The 27,960-nt window shown below is 48.5% G+C and overlaps 1 protein-coding gene across 3 annotated transcripts in view; it reads right to left on the bottom strand.

Annotated features, from left to right (window-relative positions):
* Positions 1–201: 201 nt before the first annotated feature.
* Positions 202–27,960, bottom strand: part of TAOK2 (TAO kinase 2) — a 1,046,857-nt gene continuing 1,019,098 nt past the window's right edge. For all 3 annotated transcript variants that reach the window (XM_086932114.1, XM_086932116.1, XM_086932115.1), the window contains exon 23: positions 202–1,146. In XM_086932114.1, the coding sequence (XP_086788240.1) occupies positions 679–1,146 (468 nt within the window). In that variant the 3' untranslated portion in view covers positions 202–678. The remainder of the gene's footprint in view (positions 1,147–27,960) is intronic.

The raw sequence follows: 27,960 nt of genomic DNA, 5'->3' as shown, positions 1-27,960 counted from the left end.
GAGACAGGTTCTGCATCCTTGTGTCAATGGTCTGAGCTTATCCAGCCCTAGAAGTAACAGGTTATTTGTATCCCAATCACATGCACGCATAGAGGCAAGGAGGTCTGTATCCCAGTGCCTACCCCTCAACCCAGCAGTGGCCATCTCTGGATTCCTTCACTAGTACCCTGAGTCGAGTCAAATGAAACGCTAATAATGTGCCAATTAAATATTTTCCGGTGTATTCTGTGCAACATTTCAGAAGCTCTTCATCACAATCTAATGAAAGAGCTATGCAATCAATATGCCCGGTTACCTTAGGTCTAGTTTGGTGCATTGTCTCCCTAGACAGTAAGACTCCCATCAGGGCTTCGTTGACCAATTAATATAGGGGATACACCCTAAAAAAAAAACAGGCTTGGCCTGAGCACAATCATGAGATGAGTGTCAGAAAGGTAGAGGACACTAGCAGAGACACTCTAAAATAACAAGGTAATCCCAGTAGTGGCTCCACTCATTATCCAGCCACATGAGCAGCAAAGGCATTCAAGTCCCGCCACACACATACATTATATAGATAAATATATATATACATATATCTATATATGTGTGTGCGTGTATATCTCTATAGATTCGTTAGAATATTTATAGTTTATATTTATAAAATGAAAACCCAAGTGCTGGCGACCAGATCAGAGCTCACGAGTAGGACAGGTGTGATCCATTGGAGATTTGGGAAGTGACGCTGGTGCTTCGGCTCATGCCCTGATCCGACTGTCCTCCAGATGCTGTACGCCGCAAAGGCTGTGGGCTGTTGCGATGAAGCAAGACATTACCACGGGCACCAGACGCAGATGGTGGATGACCCCATGCAGATGGTGGTGCAAGCATGGGGGGCTGGCGCCATGCATGGGGAGTACCACTGTTCTGAACCCCATGGCTCCAGTGTGAGCCGCTTCTTGGAACAGGCCGGGAAGGCCAGGGCTGGGGTGGAGCTGTATAGCCCTGGTTGAAGGCTTCAGCTGGGATACCTGTCAGAGCCATATTACTGAAGCCAAGGCGCATGCTCTCCGAGTCGAAGGCCTCTATCTCCCGAGCCTGCCTCTCCAACAAACTACGGATTCGCTCAGACCGTTCGTTCTGCAGGGCTAGCATCTCTTCTTCTATCTGTTGAGATAGAGCAAAGATAAATATCAATTATTTAAAAAGGCCTCAGGACAAGACTGCTATTCATATGAATCATTTACGCATCCTACACAGCAATTATATGAAACACTACTGACCATCTACGGTTAAAATACTTAGACATTCTCTTAATTATTAGGTAGCCCGGTCTTACCAAGCACAGTTATCTCAAAATGTACAAAGCTTGCAGGTTACATGGAAGGAACATATTCATACTTGTGATAGTTCTTCATCAATGGTATCCTTCCGCTTTGAATAAATGTATATATCCACTTAGATTCAAACACTTTCTTCAAATTGTTTTTGAAAATGTGATTTTTTTTTTAGCAACATGAAGCAATGATGTTTACATAAAGATTCTAGGAAAAAAAAGGATGCCTTTCAATTTCCTCACAGGATTCTTTTTGTATGCTTCAATGGTAATGAAGAAATGAATACTATTGGCAATGGACGAGTTACTTACCTTCGGTAATGATGCATTTGGTAAAGACACAATCTAGCCGCAGATTCCTTAACTTAGAATATCCCCAGGAGTCAGACTGGATCCCGAACATTTTCCGCAGCAGCACCTCTGCGCGCGCGCCAGGGGCGGCCCCGCACAGCTCCGCTCCGACGTCGTCCACAGGCCTTATAAGCCCCTCCCGGCGCGTTGTTTGTTTTCGTCGGAGAAACTTTTCCCCGCCACAAAGAGGAGCCACCACCAAAAACTGTGAGAGCATGGGAACAGTGTGCGAAAAAAGATTAAAAAGAAATTAAATGGTGAAAAACAGCATCATAAAGGACAGTGCCAGGCACTGTATACTGAAAAATAGTGAAGGGAAAGAGCAGAGCACCGCTCTGAGAAGCAACCCCGCAAAAGCGAAGGCTAAACCCTCCCCAGAGGCAGAAGAAGATGCGAAAAAACATCATGGTAGACGACAGAAAGTCTGCAACCGCAATATATAACTGTGAAGGACAACAAGTCTGGAACACATGAGCAATGAGAATCCACAAGTCAGCACCAGAAAGAGGGACGTTGTATCCCCTGTAAGAGACCTATAGACTGAGGCAGAGCCAATAGACTTCAAAACAATGGACTGCAGGGGAAGTAAGAGAGACCCCAAGGCGATTGAGAATGGGGGGGTGGGGGAAGAACAGGAGTAGACCCCACACTGGACCCAGCCCACTCACGAAAATGGGTGTTGTAGAGCAAGCAAAACAGAATGAAGCATTCAGTCAATGAATGAAGTGAAAGATGTCACCCCGGAGAAAGACAAAGCCACCCGGAGTGAGGCGAATGCATAAAACCCAACCTGAAAAGGTCCTCGCAGAACGGGGAGGATGGGTGGGCATTAAGGAGTCTGCGGCTAGACGGTCTCTCTACCAGACACATCATTACCGAAGGTAAGTAACTCATCCATCTGATAGAGACATCTAGCCGCAGATTCCTTAACTTAGAATAGATACCAAAGCCATACCCATAAAGGAGGCAGGTCTGCGACTGAACCCCACCAAGTTCCAGAGACAACTTAGCCATCAACAAGGTGACGAAACACAGTGGGGACAGCAATGCCACGCAGCCAACACCAGACCACGAAACTCTGAAAAGAGCGGAAAACAATGAGAGGCAAAGGCACCACAAGCCGTCAAAGAACAGCACGAAAACCCCTGTGTGTATACCGGGGTGAGAGAAAGTAGCTGAGAGCTGAAAGGCCGGTGCGGAAGTGAGAGTTCATGGCTTTGTAAAGATGAGGAACTGAAGCTAGGGCCCGATGGATCCGCTGGATCCGATGCGTCAACAGGGAGGACAAAACGGTATGACAGAATCAGCGCATACCGGTCAAGTATGCACAACAGTAGAAATAAGCACTGTTGAATCTGCACCAGCCGACCCATGCCAGAAAGATGCAGTATTACCAGAAACACTAGCCACTCAAGTACGCAGGCGCTCCTTCACAAGAGATGTGAGAGGGTGGACGGCAACATGCAGAAGCACCCAGCACACAACCACAGTAAGACTGTTACTTATGTGGAAGTCAGGAATACTAACAAGCATACAGTGTGGACGACAGAACCACAACAAGCATAGAGAATCCCCCTGTAGGGTAGCATGAGCAGCCCAGACACACCCAAGAGGTCACACTACCAGCAGACCGAGGCGAAGACCAGGGACACCACAGCAAGGATCATTGCCTGCGTGACTCCGCTGAGGGAGAGCAGATATATATGAAGAAAGATACACATCTAAAAAGGATGTGTTGCATAAAACAAGACAAGGGTACGCCATAAGTACAAACAATGTTGGTGAAGCAGAGTTGGACATGATGTCCAAATCTGTAAGTGACATCAGCCACCCGTCTAGGAGGTGCCAAGGTCCCCCACTAGACAGACGAGGAGATGGAGCAGGACACGAAAGTGGAAACAGTCAGGACCAACGAAATGGTCTAGGGATGTACAGACAACACCAGCCAAGAAAGAGAGTATCCTGAAGAGAATATTGCCCATGAGGGTGTTACAGCAGGACCTCGAAGCAGAAGCGTGAAAACAACTGCACGAAAAGCAGCAGGGAAATAGGAAAAAACTCCTGTTTGGGAAGTGCCCAGAAAGTGAACATAGACGTAAACGTAACTGAAAGTGCACTAGAGCAACGCCAACGTGTAGGTCGCATAACAGCAGAAAGAGAGGACAGACTGATCCACAGAAGAACCTCTGTGAGGAAGACTCCACAGGAGCGTACCAAGCCTTCCTTGTAGGAAGGTAGCTACACAATAGCTAGCAAATACCACAAATAGGGTAAGTCGTAACTCCGACAAGGGGGCTTCTCTTGAGGCAAGCTCACCGACGGAGGACTGAAAGGAAGGCAGACCAGCTGACCAGATGTACTGAACAAAGGCTAACATGGCGGATTAGCCACCTAAACAATCTGGGTATTACGTCATGAACCCAGGGACCCAAACAAACAAGACAATGCTGCCTATGCATAAGAAAAAGCAACACAAAGTCATACAACGTATGAAAAAGATAAGGCACAAGGACGAGAAAGCCAGACCACAAGGGCCAGAAAATCTCGGGAGACCAGACATGAGGCGGGAGCCCGCTGAATCAGAGTGACAATCAAAAAGGTCTACGCCATTAAATGGCAGATCCCGAAGAGCGTCCCGAACATTGTCAAGAAAACGACTATTGCATGGCGGCGCAAAACCACTGACTGGGCCATTGCCTTACCCACAGAGTCTGTAGCGTCCAGGGCCAATCGAAGGGAAAATTGTGCCATTCCCTACCATCAAGAATGAGGCAATGCAAGTCAGCCCGGGTGCCCTTCTGGGAAAGAAGGAAGAAGCAGCTCAACCAAGCCCTAAAGGGCAGAGGAAGCACGTGCGAACTTGCAAGACGTGTTCAAGGCACTGATGCCCGCACTGGTAGAGGCAAAAATGTGGTGACCACATGTTTCTAGCCAGCGAGATTCCCTAGTGGGAGGTAGCAACGGCAGAGCGGAAGAAGGCTGTAAGGCGAAAGCCGCCTGGACAACCAGACTCTGAGCTCTAGGGTGAAGGGACAAGCAGACAGGATAGTTTGGGGACGGACGATGCCAGCAAGCAATGGCCCCATCAACAGGGTCACCAGAGGAGGGCGGTGCCCAGGTACCAAGCAGGATGTCAAACAAAGACCAAGGGCCAACAAAGGTTCCACGTCCACAGGCTCAATGTGGAGGAGATCCAGTAAAGGATCAGAGGGCAGGGAAACCACAGGGAGCTGCAAGTGAAGAATTTCTGCAGCCCTGCGAACTGCCCTGGCGAAAGCCGCACTAGCCTCTGTCGCTATTTGGGGGCGACAATAGACCATCCATCGGGGACAGTTGGAGACTAACTCGTCCACTAGATAGTAAAGGTGGAGGAGTCTGAGACGAAGGCCATGGAACGCTAGGCACCTGCACCAAGGGGCACTGAAACGACCCAGAGCACGGTGAGAATGGAGGAATTTCATCCTCCTGTAACAGAGACGCAGTAGGCTCCGGCATCGACTGACGGCCGTTAAGAACCTCCAGAGAGGACACGATCTGGGCGTGGACTGGCGGCAACTCGACCTCCACCTGCCGGGAGGAAAGAGGTCGACAGGGCGTCAAACTTGGTGCAGCAGCAGACTTTCGCGCAGGAAGCCGCACAGGGCTATGCGGAGACTGGGCGGACGACTGGGATGCCCCTCCGGGCCTTGTCCCAACATCGTATCCACTCCGGATGCACACCTTAAGGTACAGAGCTTTTTGGATATAAAACGGCTTTTCCTAACCTCATATTTAGAAAAATTTCAGACTGTTAAGTAGTTCAGACTGGTGTGTCATCAGATAGTCTTTCAAGAAAGAGATAAATACTAAGGTCCCGGCGGGAGAAACCAGTATGTTTGATATTTTCCTTTCTTCCATATAGTTCAAGCACTTTTACTATACTCGTCAAGGAGTGATAAGCACGCATGTTTAATATATATGGCAAATAGCAATCATCATACTGTATGTGTGGTGTTTTTAGACAAATGTCCATTGCATAACTGATTTTACAAGGAAGCCCTTAGTAGACTGACATAGCCCTAAGTTTAATAAACTATGCCCACAAAAACCACTGCTAACATGTAAAGGTTTCATGAACTGCAGTCTAAACTTGATAAAGATGAGGTAAAACACACTGGCCATTGAAGAGGAAGGTCCAACACTCCATTAGCAAATATAAAATCAATATTACCAATATTGGACTGTGCCTTGTTCGAGACTAGGTCAATGGCTGAAAGAAGGAATGAAAGGAACCCTCACCCTTTACTGACCTGCAAATTTACTACGTAATATAAACCCTCTAGCCAAGTGTGACGCTGAGCTGTAAGCACTTACAGTTGGGAACGAGTTAATTTGCATGGTAAGGATTGGGTATGCTACACTGCCTTGTTTCTTCTTCTAACATGCCCCATCTTCAGTGACCCGATGATCTGCAAACGCACTGGATTGCCCCAGATTTTAACCTTATTGTTTGTCAACAGACAGCCTATACTGACATGGTGTTACATCTGGAGTATGACTACTCGCAAACATTTTCCCAGGGGCCAAAAGAAAAAGTAACTTGCGTTCAGTAACACTCTTACTGGTAGAGACATTTAGCCGCATATTCCTCACCTTTTAAATATTCCACAGGCTACAGAGTAGAGCTAGAAACTTTTCAAAAGTACCTCTGCGCTTCCATAGGTGGGGCTCCATTGCTCCACACAGACAGTACTCCGGAAATACCTGCGGAGCCTATAAAGGTGCTACTCTGGCATGCTTTCGAGACTGTCCACTCCCCTGATGCAGAGACCCAATAGCAAATTGGAGTGACTGGTGTGAAGATTCCTAAACTTGGGATCTTATGCATGGATAGATTCCAACTACAGAACAGGGAGGACGAAAGAGTCGGTGAGGAATCTGAGGCTACACAGAGTCCCTACCAGAAAGAGCTTTACCAAAGGTAAGTAACTAGTGCTTATGATAGAGACATCTAGCCGGAGATTCCCCATCTTTTGAATAGAAACCAAAGCTGTACTTATATGGAGGTAGGTCTGTGGATGGACTCAGAACAAAGTTCATCTTGGTGAACATGCTACTTACCTTCAGTAACGCTCTTTCTGGTAGACTATTTACCCGCAGAATCCTCACCGTTTAAATATTCCCCAGGAGTCAGACTGGATCCGGAAACCTTTTCAGTAGTACCTCTGCTCGTTGGAAGGTAACGCCTTCCAGCTCTGCACTGATGCCATTCCACTCCGGAAATTACATCCGGATCCCAGGACATAAGCTCAAGCCCAGGAATTCTCGCTCCATACTCTCCGCGCCCAATCCAGATCCTCTAGGATGACTTGAGCCTCCTCCGTTCTGATCTTCCTGAGAACTCGGGAAAGGAGTGGTATAGCTGGAAAGGCATATAGGAGTCCCAACTTCCACTTGAAGCGGAACGCAGCTCCGAGCGAGAGACTCCTTGGACACTCCAACTCACAGAGTGCTGACATTGCATGCTCTCAGCATTGGCAAACAGATTGCGCAAAGGTTCTCCTATTTGCAGAAGTGACCCAGAGCTACCTTCAGGAATAACTACCACTCCTAATTTGCTAGGCATGAATGGCTGTGCTGGTCTGCCTCGAATTCAATAATCCAGCCAAGTGGTTTACCATCAAGTAAGTTCGTTGGTGGTTTAGCCATTTCCAGAGGTGCAAGGCCTCCTGGCACAGGGTTCGTGGCCCCACCCTGCCGTTTGTTGCAGTACCACATTGCGGTGGTGTCAGTGAGCACTTGCACCAGCCTTCCTTTGATGGATGGCAGGAAGGATTTTAACATGAAGCAAGTGACCCTCAGCGCCAGAAGGTTGATGTCGAGCCGGGACTCTGCTTCTGATCTACACCTCTCCCAAACAGCCGCCCCTACCCAGAAGTGTTGCATTGGTCACCACTATAAGTTATGTGTGGGGAAGGAAGAGGGGTCTGCGCTGGCCCAATTATGGTCCAGCAACCACTACTGCAGACCTTTTGCAGTTTCTTCCAAAATCTAAACCTGGTCATAGAGGTCCCCATGATGATCGGCCTACTGGGACTTTAGATCTCACTGCAGAGCCCTCATGTCACCTAGTGTGCTCGACCAGCAGGATGCAGGTGAGAATGAGGCCTAAAGATTGAAATCAGAGCCGGAATGGCCAGGACTCTTTTCTACGGGGAAATGCATAACATCAAACTGTGTTAGGAATGGCTCCAATGAAGCACGTTGATAGTGACTCCCAAGAATGACCGTAGTCTGGAGGTGGCTGACAATTGCCTGAGGGGAGCTCTCGTTCAACAACCAGTTGAGGTAAGGGAAGACTGGTACCTCAGACCTCCAAGGTGAACTACTACCACCACCACCACGTTCATGAACACCTAAGGGAGACTGGTGAGACCTGAGGGGAGCACAGCAAACTGGAAGTGCTCCTGTCCCACCATGAACTGCAGATAGCGCCAATGATCTGGCAGGACGGGAATATGAAAATGGGTGTTCTGCAGGTCCAAAACCACCATCCACCTTCCAGGGTCGCACGCAAACAAAACCTGGGCTAGGCTGAGCATTTTGAACTTCTCCTTTTGGAGGGCGGTGTTGAGAGGGCGCAAATGCAATAGAGGGTGGAGGCATTGGGCCGAGACTGTAGCAGGAACAGCAACTATACCCTTCTTCTGGCACCTGAACCCTTGAAATAGCCCCTTTGGTTAAAAGGGCTTGTATTTTCTGTCGCAAAATGGAGCAATAGTCCACAGTTAGTTACTGGTGAGGAATGGAAGGTGCAGGACATGCCTGTTCGACGCAATTTCCTGCCAACCCAGAAAGGCTCATCGGACTCTGTCTCACAACGGGTGGCAGTGCTAATTCAAGGGCACGCTAAAGAAGTTTGGCAGGAGGAGAAGCGGCGGTAGGAGGCTGGGGTTGGTGGCTTGCAGACCTTGGCTGTGTGGGTAGTGGGCACACCAGCAACAAAATGCTGGGTCCCCGGAGGGGGTTGGACAGTCTAGCAGTTAAGGCCTCTTGTCTAAAAGTGCATGAGGAGTGCTGACATCAGTGCAGTTGGCTAGGAGGGGCGGAAAGGCCTACAGAATGAGCCGAAGCCCTATTCTCTGTAAACCACTCGAGGGTTGAATCAGCCTTGTCCTCAAACAGGGCATATCCATCGGTGAGGGCAGGACGTCCATAGACAAACTATTAGATGGCAGGCACGTATGGCAGCAAATAGCAACTCTGGTGCAGAGTCGTCCAATGGAATTTGTTTATGCCCAAGCCTCAACGAATTGTGAACTTGGCCGCATAATGAGCACATTGAATTGCCTGGGCCAATGTTCATCAGGAACACCTAGGAGGACTTGAGCCACTAAACCCCAAAGGGCATGGGAGTAAGGACCCAACAAGCAGCTGGCGTTGATAGAGCGGAAACTTAGGCTAGTGGAATAAAAGAAGCTCTTGGGCAAATGTTTCCACACGTTTAGATTCCCAGTCTGGAGGAGTGGAGGGAAATGTTTTCAGATTAGACAGACTTCCGGAGGCCTGAACAAAAAGGCCATCTGGTGAAGGAAGCTGTGAGAAAAGCAGGGTTGCACAGACAGGGCAATGGCAACATGTCGCCTGATAGGGAGCCCAGAGCCAGGTTTGGCCCCTGCTCCTAATAAAGTGTCCGTCAAAGCCTTGTTAAATGAGAGGAGAAGCTCAACAGAAGTCTGTCCAGGTTAAAGGACCTCAGTCAGAACATTAGGTTTGACCTCCACAGTGGGGAGGTGGATGGTAAGGACTTCAGGCACTCTACGCACAACCATTACTCGGTGGTAGGTCCAGGAGGCGAAAAGAAGGGCAGTCTCTGGAGAGGTGTAAGGGCCACTAGCCTCCCGCAAGTCTTCATACCAATTGTCATCGGTATAGGGCTGAGCAAATTCATCTCCCTGGTCATAGTAGTCCGAATCGGTGATAAATGAACAAATGCAAGATGAGCTGCTATCCTTGTGGAATAGGAACGTCCGATCCAGGAAGTGGTGAGTTGGGTGGGTTTAGCCGCGACGCACAAGTTACTACTTGTGTAACGATATATCTGTAAGAGACATTAGTTAGTGATAGATTCCTTACCTTAGAATATCCCCAGGCGTCAGACTGGATCCGGAAACGTTTGCGTAGCTGTATCCTTGCGCGTCGATAGGCGTCGTCTGCGGCTCCACGTCCGTCGTCGTGGGCGCCGTGATGACGTTGTCGGAGTACTTAGACGCCGCCTCCGCGTGCTGACGTCAGTTCTTAGACACAGCTTTTCCGCGCCAGAAGCGCAGAGCCATGCCAAAAACCAACACTGGTGCCATGAAACTAGGGCCCTGAAAGGGGATGACCTTAACCCTAGATATCGGTTCGCAGAACGGGGAGGATGGGTGGGTCGGTAAGGAATCTATCACTAACTAATGTCTCTTACAGATATATCGTTACACAATTAGTAACTTGTGCATCTGAAAGTGACACGTTAGTGATAGATTCCTTACCTTAGAATAGATACCCCAGCAATACCATGTCACGGAAACCTGGGGAGACTCTGCCTCGGGACCAGACTTCTGTCTAGCTAGCCCGGAAGGCTACAGTGTGGCCAGGCATGACAGAACCATAGGAAGAGGCGGTGGATTAGCCATTATTTACAGGGACACATATCATTCTAAACTTGACCCTATCCAGTGTTCAAACTGTGAAGCTGCTACCTTTGCCATTAACCTCAACCATAAACAGGCTCTAAAAGGGATCCTTCTGTATCGACCCCCTGGCCCCCGCAGCTCTTTCTTAGCCACACTCTCTGAACTTAATGAGCATATCATAGGATAGGGTGATTTTAATTTTCCCCTTGAAGATCAGGATAACAATGACACTGCACAGCTCACTGCCGATTTGCAGATCATGGGACTGCAGCAGTTAGTGAAGGGTTCTACCCATCAAGCCGGGCATACGTTGGACGGCATGTTCACCAACAACCCCGATATCACCGTGGTGGATGTACTACCACTAGTATGGTCTGATCATAGGGCCATCATTTTCACCATACAAACCCGTGCCATTAATCCCCCCCAACCCAAACATCGAGTTAGGATAGGAACACGGGCATGGAAAAATGCAGACATCCCCCGATTTGCGGATATTTTAGCCTCCTCTCCCTACACAAGATCCGATAATCCTGATGTATTATCCTCTAGATTCCAGGACTGGATCCGGAATGCAGCTAATCAGGTGGCCCCGGAGAAATTTGTTCTCCCCAACAGAACCTCTCCCTCAGCACAATGGTACACTGAGGAGCTCAGGCTCCATCGGCAGCATTGCCGGAACCTGCAGAGGCGTTGGCGAAAGCAGTACTGCCCGGTGGCCAAGCAATCCTACAAAAATACTCTCTCAATCTATAAAAAGGCCATCGTTGCTCAAAAAAGTGCCTTCTTTTCCGCCCAAATTGAGACTGCCGAGAATTCGACTAGGGAATTGTTCTTAGTGGTGAATACTCTTTCCACCCCCCCTTCAGGTATCGAACCTTCACAAATACTGTGCAATTCACTGGCCTCTTTTTTTCCCACTAAGGTCGCCAACATCTACTCATCCTTCTCTGGGAACCTTAGATGGGAGGCTACGGAGCCAGGCTCTGAATTATCCATCTGTCACACTGCCTTCCCCTCCTTCCATCCCGTTACTAAGGACCAGATCAGCAGGCTCATTGCTAATACTAAGTCGGGCTCCCCTCTTGACCCCTGTCCCCCTGCAATGATGAGTGCTATAAACGAGGAGATCTCCTCTCCTCTCACAGATATCTGCAATACCATCTTTCAAACAGGTATCTACCCAGAGGTCTGGAAGAATGTGGTCATCAAGCCTCTGTTGAAAAAGTCATCGCTGGATCCCACAGTTTCGGCCAACTATAGACCGATTGCTGGCCTCCCCTTCCCGGCCAAAATATGTGAAACGCTGATGAACCAACAGCTTTCAGAGTTCATCGACTCACACCATCTCCTTGATGATACTCAGTTTGGGTTCAGGAAGGGCTATGGGACCGAGACTGCACTAATAAAAGCCTCTGATGAGATCAGATCCATCATGGACCAAGGAGGAGCGGCAGTCCTCATCCTTTTGGACTTGTCCGCGGCTTTCGACACGGTTGATCACGCTATTCTGATCGACCGTGTTTCAGCCTTGGGGGTTGTCGGCCTGGCCAGAGATCTCATTTCATCTTTCCTGGCTAGTCGAACGCAGACAGTGAAATTGGGCAACTTCTACTCCCCCATCTTTGCGCTCCCCTGTGGGGTCCCCCAGGGCTCCTCGCTAAGTCCGACGCTATTCAACATCTATTTGACGGACTTAGCGAGGGTGATAAAAGCCCATGGTTTGCGTCTGACATCCTATGCAGACTACACCCAATTAGTCCTGGCGGTGCACAAGGATGGTCCAGTGGTGGCAGCAAAATTCCAGGAAGCAATGCTTGCTGTCTGCTCCTGGATGTCTACAAATTGTCTGGAGCTCAACTCGGATAAGACCGAGGTTATGACCTTTGGCAACCTTGTCCCGGATTGGTAATCCATCTGGTGGCCCAGTCAGATGGGTCCCCCGCCTGTCCCGGTCGCCAAGGTCAGATACCTGGGAGTTATCTTCGACAGTAAGCTGTCTTTCAATCACCACGTAAACAAAGTTGTTTCATCTGCCTTTTTTATCTTAAAGAAAATCAAGAAACTCATGCCCTATCTTCCGACCTCTGCAGGAAAAACCCTTATTACCACGTTGGTATTCTCTAAGATGGACTATGGGAACGCCCTTTTTCTTAACACCCAGAAACAAGTCCTAAATAAACTTCAGTCCATACAGAACGCGGCAGCGAGAATTCTGCTAGGCATTCCCCGACGTCACCCGACCACCACAGCCATTCGTCATCTCCACTGGCTTAAAGTGGAAAATCGCATCAAGTTCAAGGCCCTCTGTATTGCTTACAAGGCTATCCACGACATGGGCCCCAGGTTTCTGATAGAGGCCTTTCAGATTTACAGCCCTAAAAGACAGCTTAGATCCGCAAACATTTGTTTGCTCCCAGTTCCCCGAACCAGAACTGTGACCTGGGGGGACAGGCGTTTCATGGTAGCAACACCCAAGCTATGGAATGCCCTCCCTCTGACTATTAAAACAGCTCTGAATCTTGTCAGCTTTCGTAAGCTTCTTAAAACATGGTTATTCAACCAGTAAGGCTTCTGGGTATTGGTCCTTCTGAATAGTCACATGCGCCGAGACACCTTTGGGTAATTGTCGCGCAATAAAAATCTCAAAAATAAATAAATAAACAAATCCCCGTGGAGGTGGGTCTGCGAACCAATAATCACACCAGAAAGTCTTGGAGGACGGAACAGCCAAAGTCGCCGTCCCTTCGGACGTGACTGTCCAGGCAATAGTGTCTTGCAAACGTGTGCAGCGAGGCCCACATAGCCGCCTGGCAAATGTCCTGCAAGGGCACACCGCGGCCCAAGGCAGGTGTAGTGGCTGTGGCTCGAGTGGAATGAGCCCTCAGCCCAACGGGGTTCCTTCTTAGCCAAGGAGTAACACGCCTGGATGCACAAGATAATCCGCCGGGAGATGGTCCGCTTGTGCACCGCTTTCCCTTTCTTAGCGCCCGCGTACCCAACAAAGAGTTGATCATCCACCCGGAACTGTTGTGTGCGATTCAGATAAAACGAGAGCGCACGTTTTGGGTCCAGACGGTGGAGCCTCTCCTCTCTCGAGGGGTGCGGAGGCGGAAAGTAGGTGGGCAACGTGATGGATTGCCCAATGTGGAAGGCCGTGACTACCTTGGGTAGGAAGGAGGGCCTTGTCCGTAACACAACCTTGTCCGGATGGACTGAAAGGAAAGGAGGCTTACAAGATAGAGCCTGGAGCTCACTCACTCTCCTGGCAGAGGTGATGGCTACCAGGAAGGCAGTCTTCAAAGAAAGAAGGCGAAGAGGACAGTTGTGAAGTAGCTCAAAGGGAGAGCACATCAGAAACGTAAGAACCAGGTTCAAGTCCCACTGAGGCATCACGAAGGGAACAGGAGGGAAGGTATGAGTGATGCCCTTCAGGAATCGATTAACGATAGGGGACTTGAACAAAGAAGGTTGGTCAGGCAGCCTCAGAAAGGCTGAAAGAGCCGAAAGATAGCCCTTGACAGTGCCCAGAGCAGAGCCCGGCTGGGCAAGAAAGAGAAGAAAGAGGAGAACCTCAGAAAGAGGGGCATTGAGGGGATCCACAGCCTTTGCTGTGCACCATGCCACAAATCTGTTCCACCTGCAGGCGTATACCGACTTTGTGGAGGGACGCCTGGCTGCCAGAATGATGTTACAGACTTCAGGAGGCAAGTCAAATGGCCTCAACTGTCGCCGCTCAATCTCCAAGCATGGAGGTGGAGACTGGACAGGTTCGGGTGGAGGACCGTCCCCTGCTGCTGCGACAGAAGGTCCTCCTGAAGAGGCAGACGAACCAGGGGATCGACTGACATACTGAGTAGCTCGGGGTACCAGTACCTTCGTGCCCAGTCCGGAGCCACAAGGATGACTTGTGCCCGGTCGCGCTTGATCTTCTACAGCACTCTGGGCAGAAGTGGTATAGGCGGAAAGGAGTACAACAGACCGCAGCTCCACTCGCGACGAAAAGAGTCTCCGAGCGAGTGCCGCCTTGGAAATTCCAACGTGCAGAACTGATGACATTGCGCGCTCTCTTCGATGACAAATAGATCTAACCAAGGCTCTCCCCACCGCTGAAAGAGGCCTTGCGCCACGTCCGAGTGCAGACGCCATTCGTGATCCATCAAGCACCGGCGGCTGAGTTCGTCCGCCCTGGCGTTCAGTGAACCTGCCAGGTGTTGAACCATCAGAGTCACGCCCTGATGTCCCAGCCATTGCCAGAGGCGCAGAGCCTCCTGGCAGAGGGTCCACGACCCCACCCCGCCCTGTTTGTTGCAGTACCACATGGCGGTGGTGTTGTCCGTGAACACTTGCACTACACTCCCTCGGACATACAGGAGGAATGCCTTCAGTATTAGATGAATCGCCCACAGCTCCAACAGGTTGATATGGAGCCGGGACTCCGCCGGAGACCAGAGGCTTCTGATCTCCGCCTCTCCCAAGTGGCCTCCCCAGCCCTGGAGGGACGCGTCCGTCACAACTACGTGCTCCGGTTGGGGAAGGGAGAGGGATCTGCTGTTGACCCAATTGCGGTCCGTGAGCCACCACTGCAGCTGTCTCGCAGTGCCCTCCGAGATCAGGACATGGTCGGACAGGTTGCCCTGATGCTGGGCCCACTGAAATTTCAGGTCCCACTGCAGAGCCCGCATCTGCCACCGTGCGTGATGCACCAGAAGGATGCAGGAGGCCATCAGCCCCAGAAGCCGCAGCGTCAACCTGACCAAAACCCGGGATAAATGCCGGAAGATCGGAATCAGAGCCTGTATATCCCGAACCCGCTGTTCGGGCGGGTAAACCCGAAACTGCGCCGAGTCGAGAACCGCTCCGATGAAAAGGAGCTTCTGAGAGGGGCACAGGTGTGACTTCGGCACATTGATGGAAAATCCTAGCTGGTGCAGGAGATCCGCCGTAGTCTGGAGGTGGCTGACGACTGCCTGGGGCGAGCCCGCCTTCAACAACCAGTCGTCTAGGTAAGGGAAGACTGACACCCCTAACCTGCGCAGATGAGCTGCGACCACCGCCATCACCTTCGTGAACACCCGTGGGGCGCTGGTAAGGCCGAAGGGGAGCACGGTAAACTGAAAGTGCTCGTGGCCTACCGTGAACCGCAGGTAACGCCGGTGGGCCGGCAGGACGGGGATGTGGAAATACGCGTCCTGCAAGTCCAACGCTACCATCCAGTCTCCTGGGTCTAGGGCAGCTAAGACCTGAGCCAGAGTCAGCATTTTGAACTTCTCCTTCCGGAGGAAGCCGTTGACGTTCCTCAGATCCAAGATAGGGCGTATGCCCCCTTTGCCCTTCTTGGGTACCAGAAAGTAGTGGGAGTAGCAACCACGTCCTACTTCTGGCCCAGGAACGCGCTCGATGGCCCCCTTGGCCAAGAGGGCCGAAACTTCCTCCTGCAGGAGCCGTAAGTGATCTCCCGATACGCGGTGGTGTTGCGGTGGCATGGCTTGAGGGGTCGTCTCGAAGGGGAGGGAGTAGCCCCTCCGGACGATCTGCAGCACCCACCTGTCCGAAGTGACAGTGCGCCAGTGAGAGTGGTGATGGCGAACCCTGCCTCCCACTGGCGTCACATGGGCCGAAAAGCACGGACTAGGAGGATTTAGAGGTGGATGCCGCGGGGGCAGGTGTGGACTGACTCCGCCTAGTTCCCCGACCGCCTCCACGGCGGTTTCCACGTCCGCCGCCGCGCTGGACGACAGTCTGCGGCGAGTGGCTGGCGGCACGTGTGGGGGCGCCCCTTCCCTGGCCGCGAAAGGCACCCGTTTGCTGGCGCGGGGCCGAGAGGCCCAAGGACTTGGCCGTAGCCCTGGAGTCCTTAAAGCGCTCAAGCGCGTGGTCTGCCTTGTCGCCAAAGAGGCGACGGTCATCGAACGGCATGTCCATAAGGGTGTTTTGGACATCTGCCGAAAAATTGGCGGATCTCAGCCAGGCGTGGCGTCTCACCGCCACTGTCGTAGCCATCGCTCTGCCCAGCGAGTCGGTAGTATCCAGGCCACACCTGATGGAATACTTGGCTGCGTCCCGGTCCTCCACAAGGGCTTGGCCGAGTTTGGCCCGTACCTCCAACGGGCACTCTGGCAGCACTTCCGCCACTGTCTCCCACAGAGAGTGGATGTAGCGGCCCAAGAGGCATGCGGTGTTGGAAGACCGCAGTCCCAAACTAAGGGACGAGAATATCTTCTTCCCAAAATTCTCGTACCTCTTGGATTCCCTGTCCGGCGGGGCCGTCTGGAATGCGGTCTGGGAATTAGAGGCCTGGATGACCAAACTCTCGCGGGTGGGGTGGGAGGACAGGAAACATGGGTCGCCCGGAGCCAGGCGGTGGCGTCTGGCCACGTTCCTATCTACGGCGATCCCGTAGCGGGCCTGGACCAGGTGCCCAACAGAACGTCGGTCAAGGCCTCATTAAACCGCAACAGAGGCTCCAAGGAGCATCACTGCGGCTTAAGGACCTCTGTGAGGAGGTTAGTCCTCACGGCCGCGACGGGGAGCTCAAGGCCCAAGGCCTTGGCAGCCCTCGTCAACACCACACCATAGGTAGCCCCTTCCTCCGAAGCCACGGTAGGAGGAGAGACAAATCCAGTGTCTGGAGGCGGCGTCTAAGTACTCCGACGACGTCATCACGGCGCCCACGACGCCGGACGCGGAGCCGCAGACGACGCCTACCGACGCGCAAGGGTACTGCTACGCAAAAGTTTCCGGATCCAGGCTGACGCCTGGAGATATTCTAAGGTAAGGAATCTATCACTAACGTGTCTCTTTCAGATGCCTGGACTTACCTCTGGAGCGAACCTCAGACGTGATGTCATAGAGCTATATGTGGTGCCATCTCGATGTCATTTCCTTGCCCTTTTTTCCATGCCCTCAGAAGAGATGAGGCTGACAAGATTGACAAAAAGGGAAAACAATGCAATATGGGGACTTATTAAAAATTGTAAGAACGATCTTTGTAATGGGGAGATAGGTGAGGAATCTGAAGGTAGAGTATTCACCAGCAAGATAGTGGACTATGGTGAGAAATATGTTATTCTAATGGATACCGATACCTGCAGATTCTTCACTTCTTTAATCAATCTCCAAATAGTATCTCTAGTGAGGACTGTCTTGAGGAGGTGGTCACATCAAAGCGTTGTGCAACACAGATCTGGAAAAATGCCATCCTAAGGGGAAGCAGACAGGGAAGGGTGGAAAAGATTAGAGTACCACACCCTTCATGGCCAGTCTGGCATGATAAAAATCATATGTTTCCAGATCAAAAGCAGCTTTGTCAGCAGTTAGTGAAGCAGAGGGATGGGCAGAAATGCCCAGAGGAGGTGGAAATCCCACTTCAGATGGAAAGAGTCTCCTAGGGCTCCTCTCAGCAGAACCTGATGGGTGTGGAGCACGAGTCAGTGAGAGTTTTTGTGAGTGGTGTATTAGTCCACCTGAGGCGTGCCCCATAGTGCAAAGATGGATTAAACAGCCTCCTGGTAGAGGTACCACTTGTGATCAGCAAGATGACGCCAACTGAGATCATCTGCTCGCAAGCTCAGGAAACCCACCAGATGATATATAATCAGCCAGACTCCGTTAAACTGTTGCCCAAGACCACAGCTTCATGGTCTCCAGACACAGACAGAAGTCCATGCAACCATATGCTTGTTGGCATACTTCATCTTTATAAGCAAAGGGGAGAGTATGGGAATTTGGGGCTCAGAAAACAGTAATTAGAGCGTAAACGTCAGTTAATGCGATGCTCGAAGAGGAGGGATGTCATCCCGGCATCCCTTAAACAAAGGTAAAACAACTGACACATGCCTCTGAAAACACACAACTGTATGCAGAAGTGGTCGAACACACCATAGCGGGAATTGCAAATAACTTGGCCCAGACATGGGTTGCAGATTTTTTACAAGGTTTGAACACGCCTGTATATTGTTTTTCAGATCGTAAGTCTCATTGCTACTGTTGTAAGCAGCGAGTAGTTATTCAACACTTGAGATTCCATTAGAGGATTACAGCCCTGAGGAAGTCGAAGGGTGATTTGCCCACTGACGAAACACGTGTTGGCTGGCTGAGTAATCTGAATCAATTAAAGAATTAGAGAATATATGTACGACTGGATGACCCATTTTGTCTTTATACATCACAGTTTACAGAGAATGTCAAACACTTCATCTTTGTTGTATTGTCTTTCAGGTCGTACGGATTGACCCCAGATGGAGGGCAAGAACTCATGAGTGTCAGGCTGATTGTCGGAAGCTTAAGCAGGTTGGTAGAGGATTGCTGTCCAGTTCCTTAGGGGAATATATGCCCTCTAATATCCAAGGTATTGAGGTGGCTAACGTGGTCCATGCTGCACTAGGGCACTCCCTGCAGACAAGATATCTCTTTACATTCATCACTGTGGAACCCCGGCAGCCTCTGGAGAAATACAAATGTTGCCCATCAGAACTCCCCAGTGCTAAGCCAGCTGAAAAAGGAGGCTCAGCTCCCTTTCAAAACATCAGCATCATATATTTGTCCCAAATACACTGGGAAAGCTTTGAAAAAAGACTGTCCAGGTCCACTGTGATAAATAGAAGAAGCTGAGTAGACTTGCGGTACCTCTTGCAGAGTTTGATAGAACACCCCAGGTAAGAGAGTAGAGATGTCATGGTCTGAAGGTGGTCTGACACTAGCTGCAGCGAGCCAGTATTCACTATTCAGGTATTCAGCAACCAATCATCAAGGTATGGAAATAAAGAAATCCCTAATCTCGGACTTTGTGCCACAACCACCTCCATAACCTTTGGTGACGACACAATGGGGAAATGTCAGCCTGAAATAAATGGCCAAAAATAGACAGTGAAGGGAAAACATCACAAAGGTTCTGTGGAACTCCAGAATCAATATATGAAAATACACATCCTGCAAGTACCATCCAGTCTTCCAGTCTGAGAAGCAAGAGGACCTATATGAGGGAGAAAACCTTGAATTTCTTCAGGGTAAGCAAGTCCTGAAAGGGATGGGCATAGACTTGTCTGATGATCTGGAGGACTCAATGGTTTGTGGTGGTGCCATTACGTCAGGTAACCTCCCCACCCCACAAGTTGCACGTGCGCCCGAGGGTACATTAAAGAGATTTAACCAAGGTGGAAGGGCTAACAGTGGAGTATGAGGACTGTTTTTGCTGGCCCTTTACCCATCTCATGATGAGTATCTAGGCACTGACATTATGCAAAGCCAAATAATCACAAGCGTCAGTGCAAGGTAGTAGATTTACCATTTCACTGCTGGCAACACCTTCGTTGGTAGTCTTTTAGGCATTTGGGTGTGGTTATAATGGGAGCCGAAGATCCCATCAGCTAACTCATCATGAGGCAATGGTCTGAATCAGGATTCGTCCTCTGCGGTGTCTTACATTTCGATCGATTAAGGACTGCCTTTGTCTTCCAAACATTTGAAATATTTTGCACGCCATCAGAAGTTGGTCTTGAAGATAGAGCTGGAAAAGTGTGACTGAGCAACCAGCAAGGCTTTCGAGAGCAGAGGAGTTGTTGGGACAAGGATTAGGAGGCTGTAGAATGGGGTCAACCGGCACCAGACAGGAGCCATCAACAGAAGCCCAGCGAGAGGACCTAAGGCTCCTTGGGGCTCGAAGGTGCACCAGAGAGTAGGAAATACGCAGAAAATGGGCAGCATAGGCTGGATGAAGGCTTGACACAAGAAAAAAAGGTGTAATGGGCTGAAAGCCTGCATAGGAATCAATTCCAGCATTGGCTGTATGGTTACTAAGAAAAGCTCGGAAGACTACATTCAGGCCAGGAACCAACGTAGCTAACTTTTTCTTCTGGTGGGAAAGATATCAAGAAGCAGACGAATCCTTCTTGTAGAGCTTCTTGGGTTTCTTGCATGACAACTTTTCTTTGAATGATCCCGGTTTGAAGACTTACTTGTACATGGTGAACTGGATTGAGACAGAGCAGCGACACCCTTGGCATCTGCCATTGGCCCACACCATAAAGTACTTTGCCCCCCTCTCCTTGATGGTCCTGGCATGCAGGATGTATTTTTCAACAGGGCCAGGTGTCATGTCTACCCTACAAGCAACAAAAAAGCACACTGTGGGGGTCTGAGATCAACACAAGTTTGTTGCAGGAACGGAACAGCTTAAACCCAAAAATCTTTGAGAGACATACTAGAGCACAACACAAAAAACACAGAATTTGGAAAGAAAATGTTCTGAGGATCCGCAAAGGGTACAGAACAAAAAGATTAACGTCAGTGCTTCGAAGTTGGCTCTATACAGGTCTCTGTGACATGTCCAATAGAGTATTTTCAAACTTTCTGGACCAAACCTGTTACATGGAGATTTAAGAGGTGTAAGCAGAAGACGTCTCTGATGGAGAATTGCCTCTTGAACTCCAATGTGCAAAAGCTTTGACTTCGTATATTCTCTATGGCTCGGAAGAGATCGTGCCAAGGTTCTCTGTGCCACCCCTGAGTGTAACTGCCATTTGTAATCTGCTAGGCAAAGTTAGATGAGTTGGTCTGCCCTAGAGTTTAAAGATTCTGCCAGTTGCTGTGCGATCTGGAAGATCGCATGAGCATTTAATCACTTCCATAGGCACAAGTCCTCCTTTGCACAGTATTCACAACCCCACTCTGCCCTGTTTGTTGCAATACCACATAGCAGTTGTGTCATCTGTGAGAACATGTGACCGTTTCCGTGATGGTCAGGAGGCACGCCATCATTGGCAAGCAGATCACTTGCAACTTCAGTAAGTTGATGTGCAGGCATGGCATGTCTGAATGCATATGGCTATCCACCATTCAATACCGGATTTTTAAATGGGATTGGCTTTATGAAGTGGAGCATAAGCCACAAAGAGTTGTTCTGTTTTACAATAAGGTGTTGTTCTTTCTATGTAAAAGAGTAATGCTCTTAACGTCTAAGGTGTGTAGAGCACATTTTGCCACAGAATCTGGTTGAGGGAACAACACAGGCAACTCAACAGACTGGTTGATATGGAAGGCAGAAATCACCTTGGGTAGCAACCTAGGATTAGTCCTAAGAACCACTTTGTTTTGGTGTATTTGAAAAATGGTTCCTCTATGGTTAGTGCCTGACGCTCACCCACTCTCCTCAGTGATGTAATAGCTATGAGGAAAGCAACTTTCCAAGTGAGAAATTGCAGTTCACGTTTGTGCAATGGCTAAAAGGGTGGACCCATCAGTCTGGTGAGCATAATATTGAGATTCCACACTGGGGCAGGTGGAAGTCTTGGGGAATGACTCGAGTCCTTCCATAAATGCCTTAATAACAGGCACCCTGAAATGAGACAGATGCGGTCTATTTTGAATATATACGGCTACTGCGTAAGATGTAAGCGTATGGATGTGTATGCTAAATTTGAACATTGCAAATGCAGTAAATAGCAGATGATGTTCTGAACTGAAGCATCACGCGGGTTGATTTAATTGTTAATACAATACATAAAACCCATGCGGTTCTACTGGGCCGCCTTCGGAGTGCGGGAGTAACTGGCCAGGCTTTAAGCTGGTTAACAGCTTATCTCTGCAATAGACAGCAAGCTGTGGCGTTACCACCGTTTCGATCAGCCACACGACAGGTGAATCAGGGTGTACCCCAGGGGTCAGCGATCAGTCCGATCCTTTTTAATTTATATCTTCGACCCCTAGTAAGTCTGATAAAGTCATTCGGCATATCAGTCATCAATTATGCCGATGACACTCAACTGATTTTTTCATTTGAGGGTAAAGAGACAGTCTCGAGGGACACCTTCCACCGGTGCATGTCGGCAACAGCAGAATGGCTGCGAGTTAACTCGCTTCAATTCAACGGGTCAAAAACTGAGGTTCTCCACTGCTCCTTGGATCGACTCCCCCGCCCGTTGCCGGATGACTTCTGGCCAGCCTCTATTTTGGGCACGGTGACTGCCGCAGAATCGGCTCGCAATTTAGGGGTCTTGTTTGAGCCTAGCCGGCAGCTCGACGCCTCTGTTAACAGGACCGCGGCAACTTGTATGGGCTTGCTTCGAGCCTTACGAAAAATCTTGCCGTTACTTCCCTTAGGAGCCAGAGCAGAAGTGGTGCGTAGTTCCATTCTCAGTAGGCTAGACTACTGCAACGCACTGCTTCTGAGAGCTCCTAAGATCCTGATTCTAAAGCTGCAGAGGATTCAAAATATGGCAGCCAAATTAGCTTTATCTCGCCCACGTTCTGCATCGTCATCTGCAGCACTATCTGATCTCCACTGGCTACCTGTCCAGCAGCGGGTTGCTTTTAAGGCCTTATGCCTTGTTTTTAGGGCTTTGCACGGACTGGGACCAATGCTGCTCCAAAATCTCTTCTCCTGGTATCAAGCTGCCAGACCTTTGAGATCTTCCTCAGGGTTCCTGGTGACGGTCCCCAGGATTAACAGAGTGAGGATGGGCGGTCGTGCCTTCAGCTTCACGGCCGCCACATTATGGAACACCTTACCTCTGGCGCTGAGGAGTAGGCAAGATCTGACTTCTTTCAAGAGGGATCTCAAGACCCACCTCTTTCCAAGAGCAATGTAGTGTATTTCATCCGATGGAATGATATGGTCTCAGCGCCAGGATACCCTTTGGGTGACGGTCGCACTTAACAAGTACTCATACAATACAATACAATACAAAAAGCCACTTTCTCTTTGCTGCATATCACACACTTGTAGTAGGACGCCTAGCATCTCTGATAATGTTCATGCAGTCTGGTGGAAGATTGAGGTAGCCAAACTCTAGGACTTCAGATGCCAGATCGCAAGGTTGAGATGACCAGGACCTGGGTGTCTTATCTCTCTATGGCTCTGCGTGAGGAGATTGGATGTGAGATGTAGTTTTTGGTGAGGGACTACTGAGAGCTCAGACAGGGTGGTGAACCAAGGTTGACGGGCCCATGTGGGAGCAACTAGGATTAGTGTCAGGGACGCCTGCTTGAGCTTCCGAGTGAAATGGCGGAAAAGCGTATGCAAACATCCCTGACCAGTTTATCCATAAAGAATTGCCTTTGGAAAAGGGGTGTGGATACCTAAAGGTGAAGCTTGGGCATTTTGCGTTTTGGTGTGTCTGGGAAGCCCTACATCTGAAAGAACGGGAGGGGAACTTCGAGGATGGAGTTCCCAATTGTGAATCGGTTGTCTCTGCCTGCTTAGCAGATCTGCAATATGATTGTCTACTCCTGGAAGGTGTTCTGCGAGCAGATACATTTTGTGACATATGACCCATTTCCAGATGGTCTGTGCAAGCTGTGACAGCTGGACAAAGTGTGTCCCTCCCTGTTTCTGTATGTAATACATTGCTGTCATGTTGTCTGGGAGTATCAGGACATATTTGCCTACAAGGTGAACTTGAAAGGCTTTGAGTGCTAGAAATATCACTAGAAGCTCTAGATAATTTATGTGAAGCTGCGTTTGCTGCAGGCTCCACATGCCTTGAGTTGTGTGAGTATGGAGATGAGCTCCCCAACCAGTGAGTGATGCGTCTGCTGTTAGCGCGGTCTGTGGAACCTGGCCCACACTAGCTTGCTGTCTTGCTAACACATCTACAGAATAATGTTTTGTAAATGTGTGAGGTGTAGACCATGTTGCAGATGTCATCTATGGGGATGTTTCCTAAGAAAGCCATAGAAGCTTCTTGTTTGTGCCTGGAGTGCCCTCTAGGGGGAATTGTTAAGGTTATTTTTGCTTTGGCATAGCATGTCTGAGTGCATATGGCTATCCACCATGCAATACCTGATTTTCAAATGGGATTGGCTTTATGAAGTGGAGCAGAAGCCACAAAGAGTTGTTTTGTTTTACAAAAAGGTTTTGTTCTTTCTATGTAATGGAGTAATGCTCTTAACGTCTAAGGTGTGTAGAGCACGTTCTGCCACAGAATCTGGTTGACGGAACAACACAGGCATCTCAACAGATTGGTTGATATGGAAGGCAGGAATCACCTTGGGTAGAAACCTAGGATTAGTCTTAAGAACCACTTTATTTTGGTAAATTTGAAAAATGGTTCCTCTATGGTTAGTGCCTGACGCTCACCCACTCTCTTCAGTGATGTAATAGCTATGAGGAAAGCAACTTTACAAGTGAGAAATTGCAGTTCACGTTTGTGCAATGGCTCAAAGGGTGGACCCATCAGTCTGGTGAGGACAATATTGAGATTCCACACTGGGGCAGGTGGAAGTCTTGAACCGGGTCGATAAAGGGCCGCCCTTTGGAAAGGTTTTGTGGATTCCACCACTGCAGAGAGCGAGAAGTGCGGTCGTCCACCAACACTAGATCTGATAACTGACCCTGAGATGGATTCCACTGACGTGCTAAGCATTCTAGAAGGGGTCACATTCAAAGTCTTGCATAGGGGACTATTAAAATGAAAGACACCATCATTTCTAGTAGCTGCATTGACACTCGAGCTGGCAATGAGTGCTGAGGCTGGAACTGGCAAATGAAAGTTTGAATGTTGCGGATTCTGGCCAGGTTGGAAAGCCTGAGCCCTCCGTGTGTCGACAGTGGCTCCCAAGTACGTTTGTTTGTTGGAGGGCTGGAGATGGGACTTGGACAGATTTACTGTGAAACCAAGATCGTTGAGCAGTTGCACTGTTGTAGACAATTTGCTTTTGAGTTGGCTTTTATGAACCAGTCATCTAAGTATGGGACGAGGTGAATGTGTTATCTTCACAGATGAGCTGTGACTACTGCCAGACATTTGGTGAAAACTCTGGGAGCAGTAGTGATTCTGAATGGGAGCACTTTGAATTGGTAATGTTGTCCCACTACCACACACCTGAGGTATTTGCTGTTAGCTGGTGCAGTGGGATGTGGAAGTAGACGTCCTTTAAATCTAAAGTGGACAGAAAGTCGCCTTGCTGAAGGAGCGGGAGCACTTGTTGGAGTGTCACCATATGAAAGTGATCCGAATGGATGTATAGATTCAGGTCTCGGAGGTCTAGTAGAAGCCTGAGGGAGCGGTCTTTTTGGGGGAATCAAAAAGTAAAGGGAGTGTACACCTGCCCCTTGATATTGTAATTGGACTGGATCAATAGCTCCTTTTTCTAAGAGAGAGGGAGAGAGAACCTTGTGTTTGAGAAGGTTGAGGTGCCCTTGTGACATGGTGTCTGATCTTGGAGGAATGTTTGGTAGAGTGTCTGTAAGTTCCAGGCAGCAACCATATTGGATAAAGTTGTCGAACCCATGTGTCTGAGGTGATTGTAGTCCAGATGGCTAAAAATTGGGAGACATCCCTGACAGGAGTGGAATGATCAGGGGTAGAGGAGGGAAGTCACAGTTTGGTGTTTGCAGGGGAAGCGCATGTTGACTGCCTCTGCGTCTTCCCTTGCCGTGTTTCCCCTAATTCCTCCTCTAAAGTAACCTCTTGAGGAGGGTGATTGATCATTGCCCTTGTAAGAGGAGGAGGGATTTTCTGTTGAGTTAGTTTTGGAGCCGCCCCTGTAAAAGGATCAAAGAAAGAAGCCCAATTGGAGGGGAGTTGCAAAGCCCCCATGGACTTATCGACCTCCGTATCTTTTTTAATCTTCTCTAAAGTGTCCACTGTAGGACCGAAGAGGTGCTCCTTATCAAAAGGTTGTTTCAGAATAGAGTGAAAGGGTAAAGGTACCTTCAAGGGATTATATTTACAATATTTGGTATCTATTTATACATATAATTAAAGAGCCAAATAAATGTTGGTCTATAAATGAATTAAACAGGACTGGTTATTGATTAAATTTAAAACAGTCACACAATGTGATCAAAGCATGAAAAACAAAGAGAACGGGTGTATGTAGAAAATGTATTTTATACGTGATATAAATCAGAAAAGGGTACTGAAAAAGTAAATCAACAACACTGTTACAAGAAGTACATATTACAGAAATAAAACCACTTAATTGTATCAATTGTGCGCGCTCTTCTTTGTTGCAATTGATACAGTAAATTGAAAAAGAAAAAGTGTAGGTCGACGTTTAGGTCTCTATAAATTGATTGCCGAGACCACCTTCATAACAAGAACGAAGATATACGGGAAGACCCCTTTAAGGTGTCGCAGTTTGTCAATTGTGCCTTCTATTGTGAACAGCATAGGATTTATGTGACAACCTGCTCCACTGAAATTAAGAATCTCGATCTATGAATTTAGATTCGAAGACAGTCTGCATCAATACAGATTACCAATACTGCTTTGATTCTAAGGACCAACTGGATAACTTTTTCTACAATTGGACACACGATTGACAAACTGCGACAGACCTTAAAGGGGTCTTCCCGTATATCTTTGTTCTTGTCCTGAAGAAGGTCTCGGCAATCAATTTATAGAGACCGAAACGTTGACCTACGCCTTTTCTTTTTTAGTTTACTGTATCAATTGCAACAAAGAAGAAGAGCGCACACAATTGCTACAATGAAGTGGCTTTATTTCTGTAATATGTACTTCTTGTAACATTTTTGTTAATATACTTTTTCAGTACCCTTTTCTGATTTATCACGTATAAAATACATTTTCTACATACACCCGTTCTCTTTGTTTTTCATGTTTTGATCACATTGTGTGACTGTTTTAAATTTAATCAATAACCATAACTGTTTGATTCATTTATAGACCAACATTTATTTGGGTCTTTAATTATATTTATAAATAGATACCAAATATTGTAAATATAATCCCTTGAAGGTACCTTTACCCTTTCACTTCCTTTGCCCAAGCCCTCAGCGGTCTATTAGGTGCTCACTTCTTGTTTATCGCTTGGACCTCTGGTTTAAACCCGGAAATATTGAGCCAAGCATGTCTGTATAGCAATACACTGGTGTTGACTGCGCGAGCCACATCGCCTGCTGCATCTGAAGCGCACCTAATAGAGATGTTGGAAATTAATTTCACCTCAGGAATTAAATCATTGGCTTTAGTTTTTTGCCCGTCGGGTAAAAACGGCATTAATTTTTCTAGCTCATCATAATGAGCTGTTGTAGCGAGCTAAAAAAGCCTGTGCTTTGCAATTCACCAGTGATTGGCTGCCTGCAATGCTATTCTTTTGCCTGAGGCATCTATCAATTTTGACTCCTTATCAGGAGGAGAAGCATCTCCTGTAGTTTGTGAGTTTGCTCTTTTGCTTGTATTTCTTATCTATTCTGGGCATGATAATCCTTGTCCACACAGGGTCTTTAAAAATGTCATCAGTATGTTTAAGCATTCCCTTAAGCATAGGCAGTGTTGATCTCCTAGAGGAACTCAAGGTTTCAAAAAGAAAATCTTCAAGAGCCTCTTTATGCAATTCCACCCCATAGTATTGAGCAGCATTATTAAGTAGTTCTATGTTGTCATCAGGTGGTGAGTGTTGGGAAGGGTATAGATCTGGATTTGTATTTTATCTTCGGATCTGTATTATAGTCCTATCAGAGTTCATTAATGTCTTGTGGTCTATTTTCAATCCCATTCCCTTGATCTAGTGGATCATGTGATTGTGGTTGTAGGGAATGCGTGGGTGTGATGAGCAAATTTGGGTCAATAGGTGAAGGAGGTGTAATGGGAGGAGGAGAATGGTTAGTTTACACATTCTTGAGTTTCAAAGGAATGCATTAGTCCTCCTGTAAGCCCATTTTTCTTTTCT

Source organism: Lissotriton vulgaris, chromosome 7, assembly GCF_964263255.1.
Source record: "Lissotriton vulgaris chromosome 7, aLisVul1.2, whole genome shotgun sequence".
Taxonomy (NCBI): domain Eukaryota; kingdom Metazoa; phylum Chordata; class Amphibia; order Caudata; family Salamandridae; genus Lissotriton; species Lissotriton vulgaris.
The sequence above is the reverse complement of the archived record's forward strand: the minus strand, read 5'-3'. Positions and strand labels throughout refer to the sequence as shown.